Here is a 23,436-nt window from a genome sequence, read left to right on the forward strand (position 1 = left end):
CTAGCCTGGGCAACAGAGCAAGACCCCATCAAAAATAAACCCCCAAAAAACTGTGGTCAAATTGCTAAATCTTTGCTATCCTCATAGTAGGAAAACATCAAAATCAAAGTGAGGCAGGCTTTAAAGTGCTAGACTTCATGAAATGATATATTACTGTCTCTTGGAGTGAGGTTAATATTTACTCAAGATTCTTGCTTCTTAATGTTTTATCAAATTTTTTCTTTTATATCATAATATGCTTTTTAAAGTTTTTGCTAAAGTTACGTTAGAGCTTCGTAAATCCAGAGGCCTTGTTAAAACAGTAATGAACTGCTGCTGATTTTGTTCTGTGCGCCAGTGGGAAATAACGCGCTGCAAGAGTTCATTCCGCTCGGTCTTGGAAACCTGAAGTGTAATCATTAATCACAGACTCACACTGCTTCCTAATGAAATAAAGATGCTTCCCAATATATTTTGGGAACAAGCATTCTAAACACTAGAATTATAGAATAAAAAGGCCACCTCAAAGAGTGGAGAGTCCCCTCACTGGAGATGTTTAAGAAGGATATTAAGAAAGGATTCTCTGGAAAAGAATCATGTGTTTATCAGAATGTTGGGCAGGGTTTTTAAACTATAAATAGATTGTGAAATGAATATAGTGGGTTTGGCTAGTATATGTTTAATGGAATTTAATGGAATGGAATGGAACAGAAAATAGCAAAGTACAAAGCATAATTGAAATGTGAGGGTTATTTCATGAAACTTTTACTTACATATTTATATATGTAAAGTTAAAGTTATGTGTACGTTGGGCTGTGCTGTAAATTTTGTTTCTTACTGTGAGTCACAGTCAAAAGACGTTTGAATGCCACTGTCTTAGAGGGTAAGTGTGATCCAGAACAAGCCACCCACCACATTTATCCTGCCAGCAGAGAGGCCCTGGGCCCAGGGCTGCTTCAGTGGGAGGTGCTGGGTTGAAACACAGGCTACCCAGAGGGTACTTCCCTGCGGAGGGTCTGGAGCCAGCACTGAGGGAAAATCCCACTGTGAGATCATCAGGAAGGAGCCCAGGAAACCAGAGAAGTTCTGAATGTTCAAAGTAGAGGATGGAAGGTGTTGTACAATGGAGGCAGATGGGAAGATACTACACCGGCTCTGGCAGTCAATTCAGGAAGGGAAAAATAATTTATCACTGTGCGTAAAAACAATAAGAAAAGCATCTCTCACCCTCCAAAACAATTTTGCTTGGCTTTGAAGCCGTTTACATTCAAGAGAAGTAATGAGTAACGCCTGTGACAGTACCCTGGACCAATAATATTTATTTTATGTCCCGGGGATGCAATTTCAAAAAGTACATCTTAAAAAGTAATTTGGCAGTAGAGTAGAAAAACGTCAGCTCAGAACTTTTCTTTGTGAATCATAAATGTTGTGGGATGTGTTACCTCATATGTTGCCACGAAAACAGAATTGATAAATAAACTAAATTTAAATTAAATTGTGAGCCAAACTTGTGAGCTACCTTCAACATGCCCCAGGCATTAAACACCTTCCCAAGTTTTAGATCTAGAGTTATCTATCACAGTGAAAATAAAAGCTGACCCTAAATGCTGAATGTAATCACATTCTCTCCAACTTCTCTGACCAAATGACAGACCATAGTGTAACAGAAAAGCAGAGAGCAAAAGATTCAAAGTGGATTCAGTAATACTTTAAAATCTTTCTCATGTCAACAGGCTCTTGAAAGAAGGTAAAATAGTCAATTTCATATTGTTTTAAAAATTACGGCTAAGAGTTTAGGATGGGAAGATACTGAAGTTAATATAAAATTTTAGCAATATATGCACATTCTATTTATTCTTATCTCTTTCTTTCCCCAGATCAGATTTTTGCTTATAATAGTGAATTCACTATAAATGAATCACAGATATGAGCTGAAAGCTACTCATTAAATTGTTATAAGCCCAAATCACTATACACATTTCATCAAGAATCTTTTTTCTTTTTCCTTTTTAACTTCGGAAGAAGCAGCACGATTCACTCAAGCTAATACTCTCCTCCCAGAGTGCAGCTTGCATGATGTTTCATTTTGGCTTCAGCTCCAGAAAGTGATTTGAGGACACCCACATGGCTGCAATGCTGTATTAGCACCTCGACTTTTCTTCTCATTCTTCCAGCTGTTAGTCATTTATTCATTGTGGTAGGACTACTTTAATTAAATCTGACCTTCTTTGAACTTTCCTTCTACGTTTCTCTATCATGAACAACAACTATGTATATTGTACCTGAAAGTATATTTTATATTGGATAAAATCTTTTTCTGCTGACAATAAAATATATTAATATATTTTACATATATACATATATGTATGTCACAATATACCATTGGCAAATAGGAAGTAGCTAAAAATAAAGCTTAGAGTTGTGAACTAAACATCTCCTCTTGCGTACATAGGCAATTCAGTATATCCAAAACCAAACCTTTATTAACATTCTCTAACAGCTCCAGGTGTTACAAGCTCACCAAGAGGTCCCACCATCCCCCTCCGTATCCCATAAAGAAACTTCTTTGTCCCCTTTGGCCCTCGAATACAATTGTCAAGTCTTTTAAGTGCTAATTCTTCATCACTGGAACCTATCACTCCTTTCCTGTTCCAGACTTTCACCTGGATAAACACAAAAGGCCTACAGGTCTTCCTGGTTTGACCTCCACAACCTACTCCCACACGTGGTCAGAGATTCTTCCTAGAACAGAGTCTGCCACACAACAAGCCTCCTGATAAGAGAACGGCCACCACATATGCTTGTGTCTGAGTGATCAAAACTGAGTGGATCAAGCCTCGGCATCCAGCTGTCAATTTGCAGGAAAAACCAAAGGCAAAGTTATTCACCGACGTGCACCTTGGGCACGCAAGCAGCGACATCCAGACTACGGGAAGTGACAGAGGTCAGAGGACCCAGGTTCTTCCACAGATAAAGTGTGAAGAAAATAAAGGGATGCAAGGGAAACTGCAGATAAAAAAGGCTTCAAAACATTTCAAAACTGAGCAAGACTAAAGTATACTGCGCAGGGATGCACACCTGGATGAACTAGAAAGGGTCACAGGACATGATGACTGTGGAAGTCACGGTAGTCTCTGTGAGGAGGGAGGTGTGATTGGAATGGGGCCTATGAGGGGGATTCTGGGGGTGAACATTGCCAGTTGTGGTTACCAGGGTGTTTGCTTTAAAATGCTGTATTAAGCTGCACATTTGCTCATATAATCTACTTTTATTTTACAATGAAAAGGTTAACACACACACACAAATCTGATCATGTCACTGCCCTATTAAACCCTTCAATGGCCTCACAGTACTTGTAAGAAAAAGTCCAAGCTCCTTCACATGGTAGACAAGGCAGCAGCAGGTTCTCTGCTCAAAGCCTCAATGGTTGCTAGTTCCCTCCTTATGTTAAAATTTTCAGTTCCTCAAAAGCACTCTGCTGTTTCATGTCTCCAGGCCTTTGTGCATCAGTTACTTGTTCTTGGAACACGAGGCAAACACAGCTCCTCTCTCCCTTCACTTGGCTGATTCCTGTGTGTCCTTCAGGCCCCGGCAGGAAAGCCTTCCCTGATGCTCCAGCGCTGGAAAGTACCCCAGGCCTTCCCATCATGCACTATACTTTCCCAGTCACAGCATTTATCACCTGCATTGATGCCGTCTATAGTTTACGTCTTCCACAGGCCAACAAATCTAGGCAAGACACATGTAGAACATGCCCTCAAATTTTTGTATTCTCAATACCTAGCAAAATGCCTAGAACACAATAAGAATACAATAAACTTATATAAAATGAATATGTACACACATTCGTTATAAATGAGAATTGCTTTTGTTGGCATCAACATAAGAACATAAAATACAAGCAAAGCAATAATTAAAGACAATAACAGCTAACACATTATGCCATGTACTGTTTTGTTAACTAATCCTCTAAACATTGTTTTATTTTATTTATCCCCAATTTACAGATGAGGAAACTGAGCCATAGTAACATGCTCAAGGTGACACAGCTAATAACTGAGACTAGAACACAGGAAGTCTGGCTCCACAGTCCTTGCTCTTAATTCCAATAAAGTATCACCCCCCACTGCTTAACACCACTGCCATTCAGTTCAGAGACTGAAACAGGTGGCTTTAACTGAATAAAAACAAAACTCTGTTGTGGTTGCCTGATAAGGAGCACACATGGACATTACATGTATGATGGATGCCAACATTCATGGGACCGGGAAGGACAGAACACCAGATGCGGCAACGCTTCAAAGAGCAGGTAATCAGAGATGCTCTGGCGAGCTATGTGCCAAGATGTCAAATCCTGACATTCCTCCTACCGGCCTCCAAGTGTGTCAAAGGCACAATGTCTGTGATTACAGGCTGACAGAAAAAAGGCTGATGACGGGCAGGTCTTCAGAGTGAAAGTGAGGCCAGATAAATAAGAGCAGTCACAGCACATACCAAGTCATATTCAAAGTTGCATACACAGCCCGGATTTCCAAGCTCTTGGTAAGCTTGGAATCTCAATCAAAATAAGATGATCCATGAGCTGGGAGTTGTGGCTCATGCCTGTAATCTTAGCACTTTGGGAGGCTGAGGTGGGAGGATCGCTTGAGTCCAGGAGTTCAAGACCAGCCTGAGCAACATAGCGAGACCCCATCTCTACAAAAAAAAATTTTTTAATTAGCTGGATGTGGTTGTGCACGCCTGTAATCCCAGCTGCTCGGGAGGCTGAGGCAAGAAGATCTCTTAAGCTCGGAGTTTGAAGTTGCAGTGAGCTATGGTGACACCATGGCACTCTAGCCCAGGCAACAGAGTGAGAGCCTGTCTCAAAAAAAAAAAAAGAAAGTGATTCATTCAATATAATTTATTAGTGTTTTGTGGCAGGTCTCCCATATACCATATTAGGCTCTCAGGATTCAAAGGTAAAAATTGCTGGGGCTACTCTCAATAAGCGCATGTGGCAGTGGGAAGACAAACAAATATACCAAGAATTACAATAGAGGTGAAACATCCTGTAAGATTTTTGCATGAGTTCCGTGGAGCATCTGAATTACACTGCCAGGGTGGGGGTAGAAGGTAGAGTCCATTTTCTAGAAGGAAATTTCTTTGGAGCAGCATCTAAAAGATGTACATTCCTGGTCAGACAACCAGGGAAGCAACCCAGTTACTACTGTGAGCCAGGTAGGTGAAAAATAACTACAGGAATTGAGAGGGATGAGGGGCTAGAGAAGATGTAATGGAGGAAGAAGCTGGATTATGAAGTTTGGATAGGAATCGAGAGAAATGAGGAAGGAAAGGGACAGATGAGTCTAGGATCACTGCAGGCTGAAAAACCAGCTCAGGGCTTGTGTATAAACTTATCACTGTCCAGACTCAGCAGAGTTGAAAATGCCAGTGCACCTGGTCCAAGTGGACCACTGGGGAGATCACATGTCAATCCCTGTCAGTGAAAAGCTTTAAAACAATAAAGTCACAAAATTCTACAAGACAAGAATTTAAAGAAATCTGTAAGCTCTGGAAGGAGGCATGTTTTATGGTGATGAAGATAACAGGCTGATCTTTTTCACTTCTCAAAGATACTTTTTTCTGAAGAGCTCACCTACATCCATCAGTGACAGAATCACCAACAGCACAAAGCATTCACAGCCTAGCAAGAGTGATGAACAGAATAAGGGGTGGGAGGAGAAAAACGATGATGGGTCAGTAAAGAGTGTAGTGGTAACAGTGCAGAAGCCACAGAACAGGTAAAAGTGGAAGATGGTGAACTTGTAAGAATTAGCAGATATGGCCAGGAGGTCCTAAAAATTTTAATAATAAATATACACCAAGATATCTGCCAAGTTATCTATGAGCCCTTGTAATGATAACAGAGGGCTTTGAAAGTCACCTGTCCACACAGTTGGTGATATCAATAAAGAGATAAAGTAGACAGAAGAGACAATAACACAAAAAGGCATGTACAAAGTGAACTATCTTTTCTCTCCCATAAACCCACTTCCTTCTCCAATGTTCCCTATCTCATTTGGGTATCAATATGCAACCTGTCATCCAGGTCCATCACTGATACCTCCCTCTTTCCTTACAGTTTAAATTTTAGTGTGCCTCAGAATCGTATGGGGAACCTGTTACAAGTGCATGTTCTTTGGCCTACTCCAAAAGGTCGTGACTTGGTGAATCTGGGTGGGACCCAGGAATGTGTCTTTTTAAGGATACCTTATATGCTAAAAAAAATCACACTTTGAGAAACAGCACCCCATCTCCAATCAATCTCTGTTAGATTTTGTGTCCTAAATAAATGTCTCTTAAATTCACTCCTCTTCTCCCCACCCTCCCTGTCTTAATTGTGGTCTTCATTTCCCTCCTTGACTAATATTCTAGTAAAACCATCCTACACACAAAGCTTTCTAAACCAGAGGCTCATATGGAATCAGCAATGATCTGGCCCCTGCCTATGTCTGCTCCTGCTGTCCGAAACCAGCATGTTAACACTGGAAAGGAAAAGGAAAAATGGATGAGAGAGACTTTGTTAAGTGTGGCTAAAATGTGTTGCCTTAATGGACATGGCAGAAGGAGGTGAAGAAGTAAAAGGCCATTCTGAAAGTACCTAAGATAAAATGAACTATCTTGCTTTACAAGAGACTCCATGAGCATACCCATGCCACTATTACTCTCCAGTTGTTATAAATATCTATATACCAATAGCAAGAACTTAATGTCAGCAAAACCCTATATCTTAAGTGGTATTAAGAAGTGAATATTTATTTTATCCAATAGATAAATCCAACTTTAAAAAATGGTTATGAAGCATCAAGGAAACAGAATATAGATATAATATGTGCAGCACTTGCCAACTAACATTTTCCCTCAAGATAGAGGGCAAGGAATGCACGAAATTGAAACATCATGCTTGCCAAGTTTTTACATTAAAAAAATTTAAGAGCCAGATTGTAAAGACTGTGTGGAACTTAATACATTCATGTTGCCTTTGTTTGTTGACATGGGGTGAGGGGCACTAACTTAGAACCCAATTAAAAGAGGGGTGAGGACTGCTCTGGCCTCTGACACACAGCTCCCTCTGACAACTCTGAAAGCTCCTGTTGCATTTTAAAAGGCAACAAATGACACTGAAAGGGTAGGAAGTAGGAGAGAGTGAGTCACTCATCACATAGACAAGGTGAGGACCATACCAATACTGAATCTGAGTCAAACAAACAGACCCAACAAAGAAAATTCACTTTTGGATTCTTCTCAATTGTGTGCAATTACAGCTGTCATAAAATATCTTATTGTTAGAAAAAAGCATGATTAGGCTGGGCGCGGTGGCTCATGCCTGTAGTTCTAGCACTCTGGGAGGCCGAGGCGGGAGGATTGCTTGCGCTCAGGAGTTTGAGACCAGCCTGAACAAGACTGAGACTGCGTCTCTACTATAAATAAAAAGAAATTAACCAAACAACTAAAAATAGAAAAAAAAAATTAGCCGGGCACGGTGGTGCGTGCCTGTAGTCCCAGCTACCTGGGAGGCTGAGGCAGGAGGATCACTTGAGCCCAGGAGTTTGAGGTTGCTGTGAGCTAAGCTTATGCCACAGCACTCTAGCCCAGGCAATAGAGTGAGACTTTGTCTCAAAAAAAAAAAAAAGAAAGAAGCATGATTAGAACTACTTTTTCCTCACCTGCATTTGAAATAGTTGGGGAAGAGCTCAGAGTTTAAGTTAGCTGAACACTAAGAGTTTAGGTTAGCGAAGCATCCTATTTAGGGTGTGAGCGTGCAACACACTATTGCGCTCTAACCGGGCTCCAGCGAACCTGCACACCTGACTACACCTCCCCCTCAGCTCCTGTTCATATGCTTCCTCTGCCACAGGGCACATGACTTCAATGTTTGCACAATCATCCATTTGTAATGATGCTGGCAACAACCTGCTGATTAAATGGCACTCAAAAAGGGAATTCCCAATGGCCATGTGTTTTTGTAAATTTTAAAGAATCTGATCACTGTAAAAAGTCTCCTCGTCATCATCTCTCTTACCTTTCTATTTCTAAGAGTCTGCAGCAGGGTAAACACAGAATGAAAGGCACAGAGAAAAAGAGAGGCAGCAAGAATGAGGGGCAAGGGGAAGGGAAAGGAAAAACGTGAATGAGAAAAAGCCAGGAGAACGGGGTTTGGATTTTCTGACAGCCCAGCATTTGTTTCCACGAGTCCACGTTAATGGACTCCAGGTGCATTCCAGGCTAAGCCTCCCCCAGCCTTCGTCACTGTAAGGTCACGAGAGGAAAACCTGATCTTTTTACTCACAGTGCTGTGGCTCCACATGTTGGGGCCCAGCTACATCCTCCCCCCTTTGATTCTCAGCCTTAAACTGCAATTTTGAAAAGTAAAAAGCCTGAGAAACAGCTGTAGGGAATTGCACTTGGAGCCCAGCAGGCAACACTGGGAAGGGCCGGCACACTCTTCCTTTTCACATGCACAGCAATGAAACTGACTGGCTCATTTCACTATGCCAGAGGTTTTTCTTTTCTTCTCTTTATTTTATTTTATTTTGCAAATACACCCTCAGATGTCACTATCCAGAAGTTTGCAATCCACAAGCAAGGATTTAATACTCAGTCTCTCAGTCTGTTGTGGAAAAAAAAAAAAATACAATTACTTCTCTGTTCAAAAGTTCAACTTTTTTGTTTCCCTCACCAGTTCTCCTGATTTCCTGTAGCTAACTAGCTCCAAGGCAAGAGTGAAGTAATTTCTTTCCTCTGTGATTTATTTTCTGTCTGAGGATAAGTAAGCAAAAATATTATAAAGGGAGAAAAAGAATGATTCACAACAAATACTTCTCAAAGACACAACTCTAGACTGACAGAGTATGCAAAACACAGCACTGTGTATCACGAAACTTAACAAGAATAAAGTTGCATATTCATACCTATTTCTGTGCATATTCATACCTATTTCTGTGCAATAATAATAAACTTTTTAGTAAAACCACGTGCCAGGCACATAATGCTGAGAGCTTTATACGCATTATCTCATTTAATCCTTGGAACACCCTTGCATGGGAGGAATAATCATTTCATAGGAGAAGATACAGGTTTATGGAGGTTAAGGAACCTGCCAAAGGACACACGGCTAACCCAGTGGCAGAGCCAAGATGCAAGCACAGATCTGCATCCAAAGAGCACTGGGCCAGGCCCATCCCCCAGGGTTTACACTTGAAGATGAAAGCCTCCAAAAGCCTGCTGCTCAGAAATGCACACTGGATAACTCTTATGCCATCAACTAGGGCTTGAACAACAAATCCTCCCTGTTACAACCCTATCTTAAATCTCTTTTAAATGCATTCACCCTCCCATATTATTAAGTGAAGTACAGTAAACTTAACTGCACCTTTCTAAAGGGATTCAGGATCTGTAATGTCTCGCAATAATTGAGTACATTTTGTTTTGTTGTCAGCTCTAGAAGATCACTGTAAGAATTTGCTGAGGAGTGTAATGTTGAGCTCACGACAACCCATCTACCAAGAGCTTGGCTGAGATACATAATGTACGTATAGAGAGAGGCTGCCTGATGGATATGCAGTCATTTCATTTTTCTACATAGGCAAAATTCTACTGAAGGATTAAGCTAGACTAGATAAAAAAAAAGGTGGCCTGGACTACGTCATATATCCATCCCCTTCACCCCGACTCTTTCTCCTGCCTAGGTTTTAGTGAACTTTGCTTCTGAGATCCTCCACTGAGGGATATACATCTGGGCAAAACAGGCATGGTATTGCTCTCAGTCCACTCTGGTGTAAAGAAACAACAACACCATGCAATTCGCCACGCACACATTGTAAGCATACTTATGAGAAAATTGTGAGGGTTCTTTATGAAAACCCCAGGAAAAATTTCCTTCTGACCCCTGGGCCAAGAGTAGTTCTATAGAATAACTGATCTCAGGGACATTCTAAACTTCAAAACTAACTAAGCCTACTGTCTTTGCTGCTAAGAGAAAAAAAACTCTGGGCCCACTTGCGGCCCACTTATGGCGTGTTAGATGCAGGTTAGCAATTGTCTCATTCCTAGTCCAGTTATCCCCAACCTATTCTTCCCCCTCTTATCTTTCTCAGCTACTTCTAACTTAAATCATGTATTTTATGTTTCCTTAATCTTTGGGGGGAAAGGTATAGTAGAAATAAGTACAAAAAAGTAAAATAAAAATACACAAGCATATTATGAAAATTTGAGGAAGTAGACTATATGATTTAAAAACTTACCCTAAAAAATTGATTTTTTTAAAAAATCCCTTTTAAATATCTACTGAGCACTGTGTTTATTATTTTCCTACCTTAAAGTTTAAGCTTTTGGGGGAAGAAAACTGATGGATAATTTTTACTTATTTGGAATCCAGCTGTTTTGGTTTTTTGTTTTTATTTTTAACTATGTAAGGATTGAATGCAGAAAGTAACCAATAATAAATAAGGATGCTACATGGTATTACTGGCATACTCAGAACTTGTAAGCTCTGTGTCTTGGTGATATATAAAAAAAAGTGAGTTCACTTTGAGTGTGATAAAATGTACTTTCCATTGTTACTAGCCCTACATTTATGATCTTAGCTCATTAAGCTTTCTAAAAATGGCTGTATGTTAAGTTCCATATGACACAGAGCCAATTGTAACCCAAATCCTAACTCTCATTTGGAAGACAAGATCTAAAGGGAAAAAAACGCTTAATTAAAAGAGTGAAAACAAAGACATTATTGGTGATGTGTTTGCCAGTATAGTTTTTTAATTAGTAATAATTTGCCACTACATATTAGCTTAAATAATATTTTTTAATTTGATTTTTAGAACTAAGTTAAGCACAAGCTTAAATTACTCTGTAACTTTTGCTGTGATGAAGAATATGTGAGCTTTAGCAGAAAGGAGAACAAAGGAGAGAGCTTCTAAGAGAGGATATGGGCACCCTGCAAAAGCAGATACAGCACATAGATAATTCTCAACTTTCTACGGTGCCCAGTCATCCACATGCTCAGTGACACGCACAATTATAATGCATGCTGTTATTTTTTTTGAATCACCACCATCATTATCAATCTATCAGATTCCCTTTCTACTTTGTACTATATTAGATGGACACAGTACAATTAGGTAATATTTTCCCTTTAACATTTCTTTTACAATGGCCCAAGATTCTTAAGTGAATCTATAGATGCGAATTTCAATCTCTTTATTTACTAAATACTCAAATGAAATGAACCACATTGATAAATTTGTATGAATGTATATCTCATACATACTTCTTTTTAACACCAAAGACACATCACTGTTACTTCCCCCCAAGCCTTCTTCACTGGTGTTACCATTAGATTCCTGTATGCATAAAAAAAGGGCCCAGGGGAGCATCACTAAAAACTTTTCATGGAACAAAGCCAAAAAGAAAGTTTTATGAGTTAAACAGATGTTCCAGTTTTGAGAGCAATTTGAACAAAGATGAGTAAAATCTTCAATCAAATACCATTTCCTTAGAGCCTACATATACTAAATTATAAACCAAACAGGATCTAAACACTAGGTAAAATAGTGGATCAATAATTATCATTATTGTCATCATTATTTATTGAGGGGTCACTATGTGATAGGAACTATGCTAAATACTTTACATTGATTATCTCACTTAATCTTCCTAACAACCCTGGGACAGATATAGCTGTTACTGCCATATTATACATCAGGACGCCAATGTTCACACAAATTAAGAAAATTAACGTGAAGTAACACAGTTGAAGAGTGGGGGAGCTGGGACTTGAATGCAGGCAGTGTGACTCTAGAGCTGGTGCTTTTCCGCCACACTAGAGTGTGGCATGATACAAATATTTAAATCGGTCATGAATGAAAACCAATGAAACCCCTTACTAAATGAGGCTTAACTCAATTCTGAACAGAGGAAATATTCCTAGCTTGGTTTTAAGTACCCAATGTTTGCACCCCTTACCCTGGGTGCAAAATTACTGGGCTATATCTTCATCTTTGAATCCCCAGCATCCAGTACAGTGCATGATACACAGTAGATGCTCAATAAATGGTGATTAAATGAATAAGTGAATGAACACAGTTTAGTCATTGGTTTTCAAAAGAGTAGAAATGCTCTTCAAGGAAAATGGCATGTGCATTCAGTCTGATGAAGCCATTGCAGGAAGTATTTTTTAATTCTACAATATTAATTATTGATTGGTTTTGTAAATAAGAGCTAGTCTTTTTATTTTTTTCTGAAATCAGATACAGGTGAACTATATCCTAACACAATGACAACACTCACAATATTCTTCTTTGTACATAGTGAGGACATATGATTTAAATGAGCAATTTAAAGAGAGGTAGTAGAACTGTAAAAACATTTAACAGTGTTTTAAAAGTTTTCAAAAAGTGATTATGCTCATCCACAAATCTAAATGAAAATTTAAGAGTCTAGGGGTTTGATGAGATAGTTTCAAAAAAATTTCCATAAATTAAAAAGCACAACCTAATAGCAGTACCTGCCAAGACAAAATATTTAAGTAGCTCAAACTTTCTTTTCTTTTTTTTTTTTTTTTTAGGCTAAAGAATTTGGATTTTATTTAAACACAACAAATATTAATTTTTATTTCTATTTTCTTATTTTCTTGACACTTTTTGAAGAATTTTTCTCTTGGCTATACTTAAGTAGCTCAACTTTCTATGCCAACATCACTTCTGGAACTAGAAACCAGATGTAGAGGTAAAGTCTCAATTTCTAATCTTCAGCTTCTTGGAGGTCAAGAGAAGTCAATTGTCTACATCTCTTATGTCCAAGATTGGCTTTTGGGCTACTGGCTAATGGCATAGACTTATACCTATTTTTATCGATACTGCCATGAATAAAGTACTAGTCCTCTAGTAAATCTCTACACATCTCCAATGATCAGTAAATCTGAACTTGTAGAAACTATGTGAAAATCAAAAATTTTTTTGAAATTATTTATTTCTCTTATCATAGCAGGAGTCTAATCCTCTTTAATGACAGCATTCATTCAATGGTATCTGTACACCTGAAAGTTTTATATTATAATAAGAAAATTATATTAATCTTGCACAATTCTCTTAATGTTGTTGTATCTGTGCTAAAAAAATCTCCATAAAAAATGGTATTTCACAGTCAGTTACTCTCTTGTGAGATGAAATAGATGGCTTTTCATGGTAACTATTGCTCTGGAACATTTACAGGAATACCTTAATCTGCCAAAATCCACTTGTCTATATAAAACAAAAAGGACTTTAAAAGAGAAAGTAACTTTACAAACAACAAAGGTTTTTTCCTAAATAATGTAAATATGGCTGCCATTATTAACTAACAGATGGAACAAATCAATTAATGAGTTACTGTACCATTTAATAATATAATCTTGCAGTTTAAATTTCAGTAAGTTTTCATACATCTTTTATTTTCTTTCTTGGTGTCAGGAATAGAATAAGATCAGTTAATGTGAGTCAAAATCAGAAACTATGTACATGGCTGACCTTTGAAACAAATCAAATAAAAAAGTTTTTCCGATCAAAATATTGTCAGCTTCAAAATGACTATATATACGTAACAAAAGTCTAAAAAATCAGCTCTGATATGGATTGAATGCCAACTCTTCATAATCTTTTTCATTACAAAATTCCAGAAATTTATCAAAAAGCTTGCAAACCACCATTCTTCACCTCTGATATATAAGATGTAATTCATGTAAGATATAATTCATCACAGCATTAAGTGCATTCACTGATTTTTCTAAGCATTTAAAAATGAGCTCTCTCCATCCCTATGACAAGTGGCAGCTTACATAATTTTAAAAGAATATTTCATATAATTTGTAAATTTTTAGCAAAATTGAACCAAAAATTTGTATTAAAACACAGTTTAAGTAAACATGTCCATAGAATCCCTTGTTTAATCAACTCATCCCATATCTTCTGGAAGCAGATGGAAACATTAATTATTAACAAAATAAATTTAAGCTAACCAAAAAGGGACAGGAAGTTGTTCTCGAATCTTGAACTTCTGCAAGTAAATTATTATGTAATTAGAATTCCTCACACAATTACACTACGACATTGGTTTTCCTACAGGTTTGTGCAATCTGCTGGTTATCGGATAGGATCTTATTTATAAATTGCCCATCAATCCCATCACATTGACTTTTAGCTCCTCGTCATAAAATGCAAATATGTCTTAATTAGCTGAAATTTCTTGCTGGCAAAAAGTCTTAACCACATGGAAGTCTATCAAAACCTAACACCAGATGATGGTATTATATGCATGTTAAGCAAGGGGGAAAGAATTCTCAACAATCAGGATGATACTGTTTACTCAATTCGGCAAAATATTTTTTTCTTTAGTTAGGTTGCATCTAAATATTTTCCTTCTAACTTTAAACATGGAAGTAACTAGGTCTTTTGAAACTACAGGCCATTCATAAGCCACTGGCAACACAAATAACAGGTAAAACCCCCTCACCGCCCCCCCCACAAAGAAGTATGTGAAAATGTGGCCTCTGAGATTTCATATGGATTCATTTCTTTATATTGCAGAGTTAATACAGTAAGAAGAAAAAGACAAAAATCTACCAACTAGGCTGCGCTGCCATCCTCTCCATGTAGTCTTTGGCCATGTCTCGAGCTTCAATGTTCTCGGGATACAGTACACAGAACATTGCCAAGGCACCCAAGTTGTTTCCATAAATTTCATTCCAGCGGGCGCTGTACTCCTTGGGATCCCAGGGAGGGAGGTACTCCAAGGGGCTGGACAGCATGGTGTGCACAGCCTCGGTGAGCCGGGCTGCAATGTGCTCATGCGAGCTGGCAGCCCTGAGCTGAAGCTCCGCCACCTCTGTCTTGGAGAAGTACAGCATCGGGTGGCTGTCGTAGTTGGCATTGGTGAAGGGAATCATGACTTCTGGGTTCTTGTCGGAGATGTAGGCTGACACAAAGCAAAGCAAATATATGAAAAACACACTGGGAGCCCCCCGTGTGTGAGTCCTCATCGTGGCATCAGATCTCCAAATCTCCAAGGCAGCCAAACCATCTTCGAAAGATCCTACAGGAGATAAAAAGAAAGGCATCTGTCAGCCAAGGGAACAAGGCATGGGTGGAAACATGATAGGTAAGGACCTCACTTACTAGGAAAAGGACTAAGTAAAGCTTATGAATTTGGATTTTAAATACAATACTAATTTGAATTAGGAAGAAACTTGCTAAAACCATAAGTTCTGATTTTATAGAATTAACATGATACATTAGAACTGTAATCATTATGGAAAACAGAACTTTGGACTTAGGGAAAATGTATATTTGTTCAAGTAGGGAAGAAAAACTCTCCTTGGCATTCTTCTCACATATTATCATGAAAAAATGTTAGATTTTATGTTTTTTTAGACATTAATATATAAACCACAATAACCAAAAGCTGGTAATGAGCAGTCATCTGGGAATCTGAGTAGACATTACAAAAAATAGAAAATCCTGTATTTCTTAATATAGTCTCTTTCACTCTAACTTATCCCCTTCTCCTAAAATTTCTGAGCCAGGGATTAGGATCAATACACCTATAAGAATGTAAGCAGACAAAATATTATGAATAAAGCTAATACCCTCTTTATGTGAGCAGAAGGTGGAGACAGAGAAGACAAAGAATAAACATCTCCCAAACCCTGGGCCCCCTGGGGCTGACATCAGCAAGCGTGTAGTGAAGACCAGACACGGAGCTGCTGGGACTAGAAACTGACATGCCTTCATCCAGAAAATAAAATCCCAGAATTAAAAGGCTGAAATAACACATATGCATTTTCCCTTTATTTGAAACTACTATCTGCTTTTTCATTTTGCATATGGGATTTGGTGTCATTCAGTAAGGCAGAAATTTAAACCAAGCTCACATATTCTCTTAACTACTTGACTTTCTTAAAAGCCTTTTTCTCAGTGGCAGATTTGCTTACCAGTTAAAAGAACGTCTTTCAAATGTAGAAACACTTTAAAAAAAAAAAAAAAAAAAAAAAAAAACCTCAGCCTAGTAGTCTATGTCCCACATCTGGGATAAAGCAGGCATAAAATCCCCCAGAGGAAAGTCAGGGAATTCTTAAAATTCTTAAGAGGGGAAAGGTTATAGAAAGCAGACCAGAAAAAGACAGTTTTATGTAAATAATGAACAGTGGTTTTCAATTATTAAAGGGAAAAACTGATGGTGAAAAATCAACCTCCCAAGCTGAACACAAACTGTTTTTCCAAGGAAAAAAATGGCCTCATCACATTCAAAAGAAAGAAAACCAAGAATTTAACAGACATTGAAGATCAATCCACATTCTCAGCTTGCTGCATCTCCAAGAGAAAGGCAATAAGGCATCACTTGAGGATGATCCCTTATTTTGGAATTCTTTATATTTCTAAATGTGCTTTAGACTACATCTATATGAAACTCAATGGCAATGGTCTTGTGAAGCGTTTTACATTTATTTCAAGAGCAGGACTTCTGACAAATAAAAAAATTTAATATAGCCATGCTAAATAAGACATATAAAATAGAAATAACTCTTGGACTCTGACCGTATTATGTCTAGCACCCAAAGCTTCAAGGCGGCTGGCTGGATCCTTCAAGGTCAGAGACTCGGCCAAAAGAAATAGTCTTCTGTGGTTACGCCTGAGGAGGGGTGTGGTCTCTGGCAACACAGAGAAGTCCTTGAGTCTGAAGACATGCTCAGTTCCCCCAGGGGCTTATTTCTCCCTCCTTTCAGAGAACAATACGGCTAACAATTTTTTAAAAGGAAAAAAAGCCTAAGTATATAAAAATACCCAAAAGTCTAAGAATGGATGCTGTCATCAATGCGATTAGCATTGTGGGGTGAAAACAGGTTGGCAGTTTCTCCTCTAATTGACCCTCACGTGCATGCAATGAAAGATCTCTTGTCTACTGGTTTTGGAAAGTGTGGGACAGCTCAAGGTATAGGTGGGTAGTGGGGGTGGCTCAGACTATGAGGGTACGGGTAAGAAGACACATGGAGACTAGAGTTTTTCTATCTCAGATTCTGACATTCCCAGATTCTGATTCATCTTATTCTCCTTCTCGTCCCCTATAACACATACCACCCTCCTACCCAGCCACAGAGGCACTGAGACAGTCAGGGTTGCTCCAGCCCCTCACACTGTGGGTACATGCCTAACCTGACGAAACTCACACTATGACCCCAGCCACTTCTGCCGCATTGCTTCCCATTACACAGGGCATGCCTGAGTATATTTAAACAAGAAAGAGTTGCTCCCGAAACCCAGAACCTCATTAAGATGTTGTTTTGGGAATGATGCCATGTCAATGTGCTGTTATTGAAGGTTCCCTAGTTATTGCTACGAATTCATGTGAAGGTGTCAGAGCAGCAAGGCTGTGAGTTACCACACATTTAAAACATTAATTCCTTTCAGAATACCACGTGGGCCAATGCAGAACCCACAGAAATTCTGCAGAACAATCCTCTACAAAGACTGCCCAAGGCCCCTGCCTGTGGCTTCTCAGTGCCACAAACTGTGTTACCTTCCTCACATCCTGCTCAATGTGCCCAACCCCCACTGTTCTCCCAGCTGTTAAGGCCTTTGTTGATCCACCCAAGGAGCTGATTTCTCTTGTGTCTGGCACATACCTTCATCACACTGGACTCTTTCAGTTGTTTACACGCCATGCCTCACAGAAGGCAGGAACCTTCTTCCTCTGTGCACAGGGGAGCTTAGCACTGAACCTGGCATTTAAAAGGCAGGGCACTGACTGCACTGAACTAAACCCTTGAGCTTAGGAGCTGGTTGAGTAGATCTCATCACTAAAATGAGTAAGGAGAAATTTTGTTCCCCCTTATTTAAAGCCAAGGCAAGTTTGGAATTTTCCAGAACAACATTTCTGCTAGGAAATTAATGGGAGAAAACACTCATGAATCCTAGAAACTTATGTAGGCTAAAAACTACTCAGTAGTTAAAAAAAAAAAAAAAAGAAAGAAAGAAAGAAAAATTAAAATTAACTAAAGTCTAACCCAAACTTGTTTTTAGCTGGTTAATCTAAAGGGGGTCCTAATTTCCATCCATCATTTTAAACGTCTAGAAAATTTCACCAAAAAATCCTCATTTCCAGACTTTGGATTTCCCCTTTGCCCTTCTACTCTAGGCACTTTGTTTTCCCACTCTACAAAGAGAAGAGCCAAAATTAAATGAAAGGAGTACTTCTCAAGATAATTTTAGGTGACCCCACAAATGGACAGGTTTTATGCTAGTTTTATAAACTTATTTCAATGTACATTAGAAAAACTACCACAACAAACCTGCGATTTCAACAAATATACAAAGTTCTTGCTTAAAATACATTTATGTTTAAAAGTAAAAAGGAAAAAAAAAAAAGGAAATGGATATGGATATGGCAAAAATTGTTGAAGGTAGTAGTACCTGAATGACTATAGTTTGGGAGATGCTGAAAATGCTCAGTGAAACAACAGCCATTAATGAGTTTGTCAGAATGGACAACCCCAACACTCCCACTCCTCTGACCATGAAACAAACATGCACAAACATACGCACACTATCTCTCACGCCTCATGTCTTGGAGCGGTAAGTCTGAACTTTTGACATGTGTGGATGATCTCTTAAGCTATTCACCCTCTAGTTCATTGTGTTCCAGAAATAGCAGAGCACTGCCAACTTCTTTAAATTTCTTTAAGGTGCACTTGACCCAGGTCAAAAGCATGACATTTTCAATATGGAAAAATCATACTTAATAGCTGACCCTACTAATACATAGTTTATCCATAATTCAATTCTCAGGATTTTCTCAATGACCCTATTGAGCCTCATTTCCCCTGAAATTCTCTTTTTTCTCTTCTCTTCCACTCTTGCACATTAACTTTCATAATCCAGTTTTCCTTCCCAATCTTTTCTCTCACTTTCTGCAACTTGGATAGTAAAAACATTTCTTAATTTTTACCTAATCAATAGATACAATATACTCAAGAATCACTCTGTTACTACAAGACAATTCAGATAGCAATTTGATCATCTCTCTGCCTGTATGTCCTACATAAATCTGCATCAGTCCAAGTTTGGCATTATGTTTAGGCCAAGCCAAACGAATTATAGTTATCTTAAATAGACCTTCACACGGCAACAATAAGTCCAAAATTATTTTGCTTAAAGTCTGGTTCCAATAATCCATTGCAGCTATTACGATTCGGCAATCACACGCAGAAACTTTGTTTCTATGATCTTAAATGCTTTTCCATATTTGATCTTTTACTTTATAATAACAATGTGGCAAAACAGTATTAATTGTTTTTTCCATAATGAAGTAAATTTCAGAGGCAGAACTAGAACTCGAATCTCCTAAATCTTAAACCAAGATTTTTTCCTTTAACCAAACTAATTTATAAGAATGTTCAACAACATTAAAATTCCATTTTTGCCATCCTTACACAAAGAAAGCACAGAAAGAGTATGCTGAGAGGGGAAAAAACGAAACGCTAAACTAGTACATTGAGTTTCAAAAGAGATGTGGGTTTCCAAATGGTCTGGGACTGTTTATAGAATGAAACACATGGTAGTATAACAGTTCTTTGAATTCCTCAGGCTTTAGAAAATATAGAAAGTATAAGGAGGGAAGAGAGAAATCACCTTGAAAGTAAAACATGTCCCAAATTAAGATGGCTTAAAAACCCTCTTCTAATTTGTGCCAAATCTAAGGAATACAGCATGGGGTGGGGAGTTGGGCAGACAAGTATAAATCCCAGCTCTGCTGCCTCCTAGCTTTGTTTAATGATGTCTGCTCTCAAAACCTCCATTCTCTCATCCATAAAATGGAATCTACTTCATGGGGTGATTAAATGTGTATAATGCACTTAGCATAGAACCTGGCATCAAGTAAAAGCTCAATAAATATTTATTTTTAATAAAATAGAAGAAATTTCAGACACGAAAGATTATATTAACCTATCCAGAAAATATTTTATTTGCAAGAAACTAAATCTTTATACTTTATAAGCACAAAAAAAAGAGAGAGAGAGAGAACCAGAGATGTTAACTGACTAGGGCCAGGTAATGCCACTTGTTAGAGACTTAGCTGAAATTAGAACACAATGCTTCTGACTCTTCACCACATCACTCATAGCAAGCTCATCACTCACTGGAAAGGAAACCATATGACCTTTGCCACTTTTCAAGTATTTGATGGTGGGTTTGCCCCAAAGAAAAGAATAACAGACTAAATAAATTATTATCTGAGTTTGTTTCTCAAGGCCAATAATTCCTGATGTATACAAGGTGGCCACTTCCTACTGTGTTCTTTCAAGAGAAAGGCTTGCTGATAAAACGGTGGCTATAAAATACAGTCTTTGTCTGGGAAGCTGTTTCCTAGTAACAATACATTTTTATTATGGAAGAAGTATATGAATACTCAGGGGACATCTGCTGCCACTGCTAGAGGTGATGATTTAACCTCAGCCCAGGATCTGGTCGTGGCTCTGTCAGTGTATCTATCAGTATCTCAGCTGATCACCCTGGGATGAGAGGCTACCTAACGTTAACCAAACTCCTCCTGCCCCCATAGATATAAAAGCAGAATGTCAGCATATTCATTTACGATAAATACAAGTGTCAGGCAGACTGGGAAATATTTTCTAAATTCGCAGGAAATTCACACAGGAAGTGAATTATTAGACAATTGCCTGGTGAGCAAGGACTGAATCAGAACAAAGGCAATGGGAAGGGCCCTGGGCTTGGGGGACCTTGGAGATCACAGCTATAACTGCACTTGAGAGGAGGCTACAGCCAGCAGCTATCACAGATGTCCTTCAGGTATCATTAAAGGCAAAATTTTAAAATTGAATTGCAATGATATTTACGAAACAAGAGCAAAATGTACATCCCCTGTGGTGCCTGCTACCACACCCACCAAGCTCACCCCAAGAGTAGCTGCTCCAGTTTGCCCAAACCAATGGATGGGCCCATAGTTACCACATGATTAGGAGAGTTATTAATAAACATCTCCCACCCTAGCACTGATGTGCCCATATCCAAGAAAGGGCTAAAACAGGCATACCTGACAACTGAATTTTCCTGACATTGTCCTCTCTCCCAAGGAGAATGTGCAGACGTTGCAGAAGTCGGCCACTGTGACCCTTCCTTGTTCATGGTTCCATTTAATTCCAAGTTCCCCCTTCCTCTAGGCTTCTAATGGCAAACTCTGATGGCCTAAGAGCACTAGTATGTCCTAGACAGAGCTGCGCATTTCCTTCTCTGATTCATTTTAGCATTTAACTCTCGGAAAAACCTACTTCCAAGTGCTTGCGAAACATCATGCCAATGTGTCACTTACATGTACTACTTCATTGTTTCCACATATTTTAACTAATGGAATGTATTTATTTTTAAAGTTTTCCTTACTTTTACATTTCAGTTTGATTAAATGCATAAATAAAATGATTTTTCTGAAGAAGAATTTTTCTTCAATATCATATCAAAATAAAACCTTACATGTCCTTGGTTACATCTTTATAGTGAAATAAATCTAACTTTATTCTTAACTACATCAAATCCTAAGAAAACATATGGTTTTGGTGCTATACAATCATTCCCTAAAATTATACTCCCTGATGTGTAAACCCTGTAGACTTGACCAATAAAGAAAATCTTAAAAACTGAGAGCCGTTAACTGAAATGAAATTCCTTTTTCTTCCAAAAACATCATATCCAAACAAAAATCCACAATATGAAATGATAGCAGATGGAACCCCCAAGAATTTACACACAGTGCTAAAGAAGTAATTAGAACTCTGAGCCCACACAGCAAAACCACAGCATGTATAATAATGGTGTTCACTACCTTCACATGTAACATTAGAAAAACTTTAGGTCAGTGCAGCACTGTGCCATCAAAGAACATTTCTATCATCATCCCCTAGAAGGTTTTCGTGAAGATACCACATTTTCTCATATTAAAATGTGAAGCCCACTTTCTTTCCAACATCAATGATAACTGTATAACTTTTTATATGATAAGAATAATTCATCTAAATTATGTTTAAAATGGCCACAAATATTTTCTGATGTCAACTCTAAAGGCTCCATGCCCCATTCACCAGAGATCACTGAATGAGTAATTTAGTGGCCATCAAACTAAATGCATAGTTTGGTAGTAGAGGTTTGCCTGGTGCACATTACTACAAGGCTAAGAACCATTAAGATCCAGCTTTTGAGATAGTGGTTGTCGTTTAGAATGCAGAAAGGAAGTAAACTCTGCATCATTTTCACAGAGACAGAGAGAAAACAGGGTAGAGGTAGAAGTATACAAACTCACTGATGAGACTACTGGAGTACTTAATTTTGCAAAAAGACTAAAAGAGAAAATGCAATGGTTATACTTCCTAAGCTAAGCTATAAAACAATTCTAGCTCATCCAGCAGTCTAACATTTGGACATCTTCTGATTGGTACTTTTTTTTTGAGACAGGGTCTCACTCTATCTCCCAGGCTAGAGTGCAATAATGTCATCACAGCTCACTGCAACCTCAAACTCCTGGGCTCCAGTGATCCTCCTGCCTCAGCCTCCGAGTAGCTGGGACTACAGATGCATACCATCACACTCAGCTAATTTTTCTATTTTTTGTAGAGACAGTCTCCCTCTTACTCAGGCTGTTCTCAAACTCCTAGCCTCAAGTTATCTTCCTGCCTCAGCCTTCCAAAGTGCTAGGATTATAGGCATGAGCCACCACTCTTGGCCCTAATTGGTACTTTTTGATTAGAATTTAATTGATTTTCTTAATGATGGTCTCAGAATACAATATCCTGAAGTATTTTGGGAATATTTTATTCTGGTACCATTTTCAGAATAATTGAATATTGAGTATAATTAAGTGTATTTTTTTGTATATTGATGAATCTTTTAAAAAGTAGTAACTTATGCATGTTATGCATTACAATGCATTTTTATCCAGAATTGGAATATAAATTCCCTATCCACATTGGGGATAAGAATATCTTGTAAATATCAATAAATTCTACTATATATTAAACAGCTATGAAATCCAGCAACTATGTTAGGCATTGAAGATACAAAGTGAAAAAGAAAAACTATACTTTTCCCTAAACAACTATAGGATAAAAATCTAAGAAACTGGTGTTTCTGAGGTTTTTTTAAAACTGCAGCGCTGTATTACTCTGCCTGGTAATAAAGATGAATAGGCCGTCTCCCTTAGTCCAAAGCAATTTATTAAACCTATTGTACCTGGTCCCAAAAGAAAATCTGCAATCTTTTTTTTTCAAAGTTTCTCTAAACAGAAAGTAACCAAAGATGTTCTGGGGTCTGAAGGACCAGCTACAGCTTGCTTAGCAATAGCTTTAACCACAAAAACACACTTTTGTGGCATTACTAGCTAAAA

General features: G+C 38.3%; 1 protein-coding gene across 1 annotated transcript in view; it reads right to left on the reverse strand.

The window, feature by feature from the left end:
• The window catches only part of DSE (dermatan sulfate epimerase), a 71,459-nt gene that overhangs the window by 24,086 nt on the left and 23,937 nt on the right, over positions 1-23,436 (reverse strand). Inside the window, exon 2 of the mRNA XM_012650155.1 lies at positions 14,616-15,084. Within this exon, the coding sequence (XP_012505609.1) occupies positions 14,616-15,031 (416 nt within the window). The 5' untranslated portion in view covers positions 15,032-15,084. The remainder of the gene's footprint in view (positions 1-14,615; positions 15,085-23,436) is intronic.

This window comes from Propithecus coquereli, unplaced genomic scaffold, assembly GCF_000956105.1.
Source record: "Propithecus coquereli isolate 6110/MARCELLA unplaced genomic scaffold, Pcoq_1.0 Scaffold313, whole genome shotgun sequence".
Classification (NCBI taxonomy): Eukaryota; Metazoa; Chordata; class Mammalia; order Primates; family Indriidae; genus Propithecus; species Propithecus coquereli.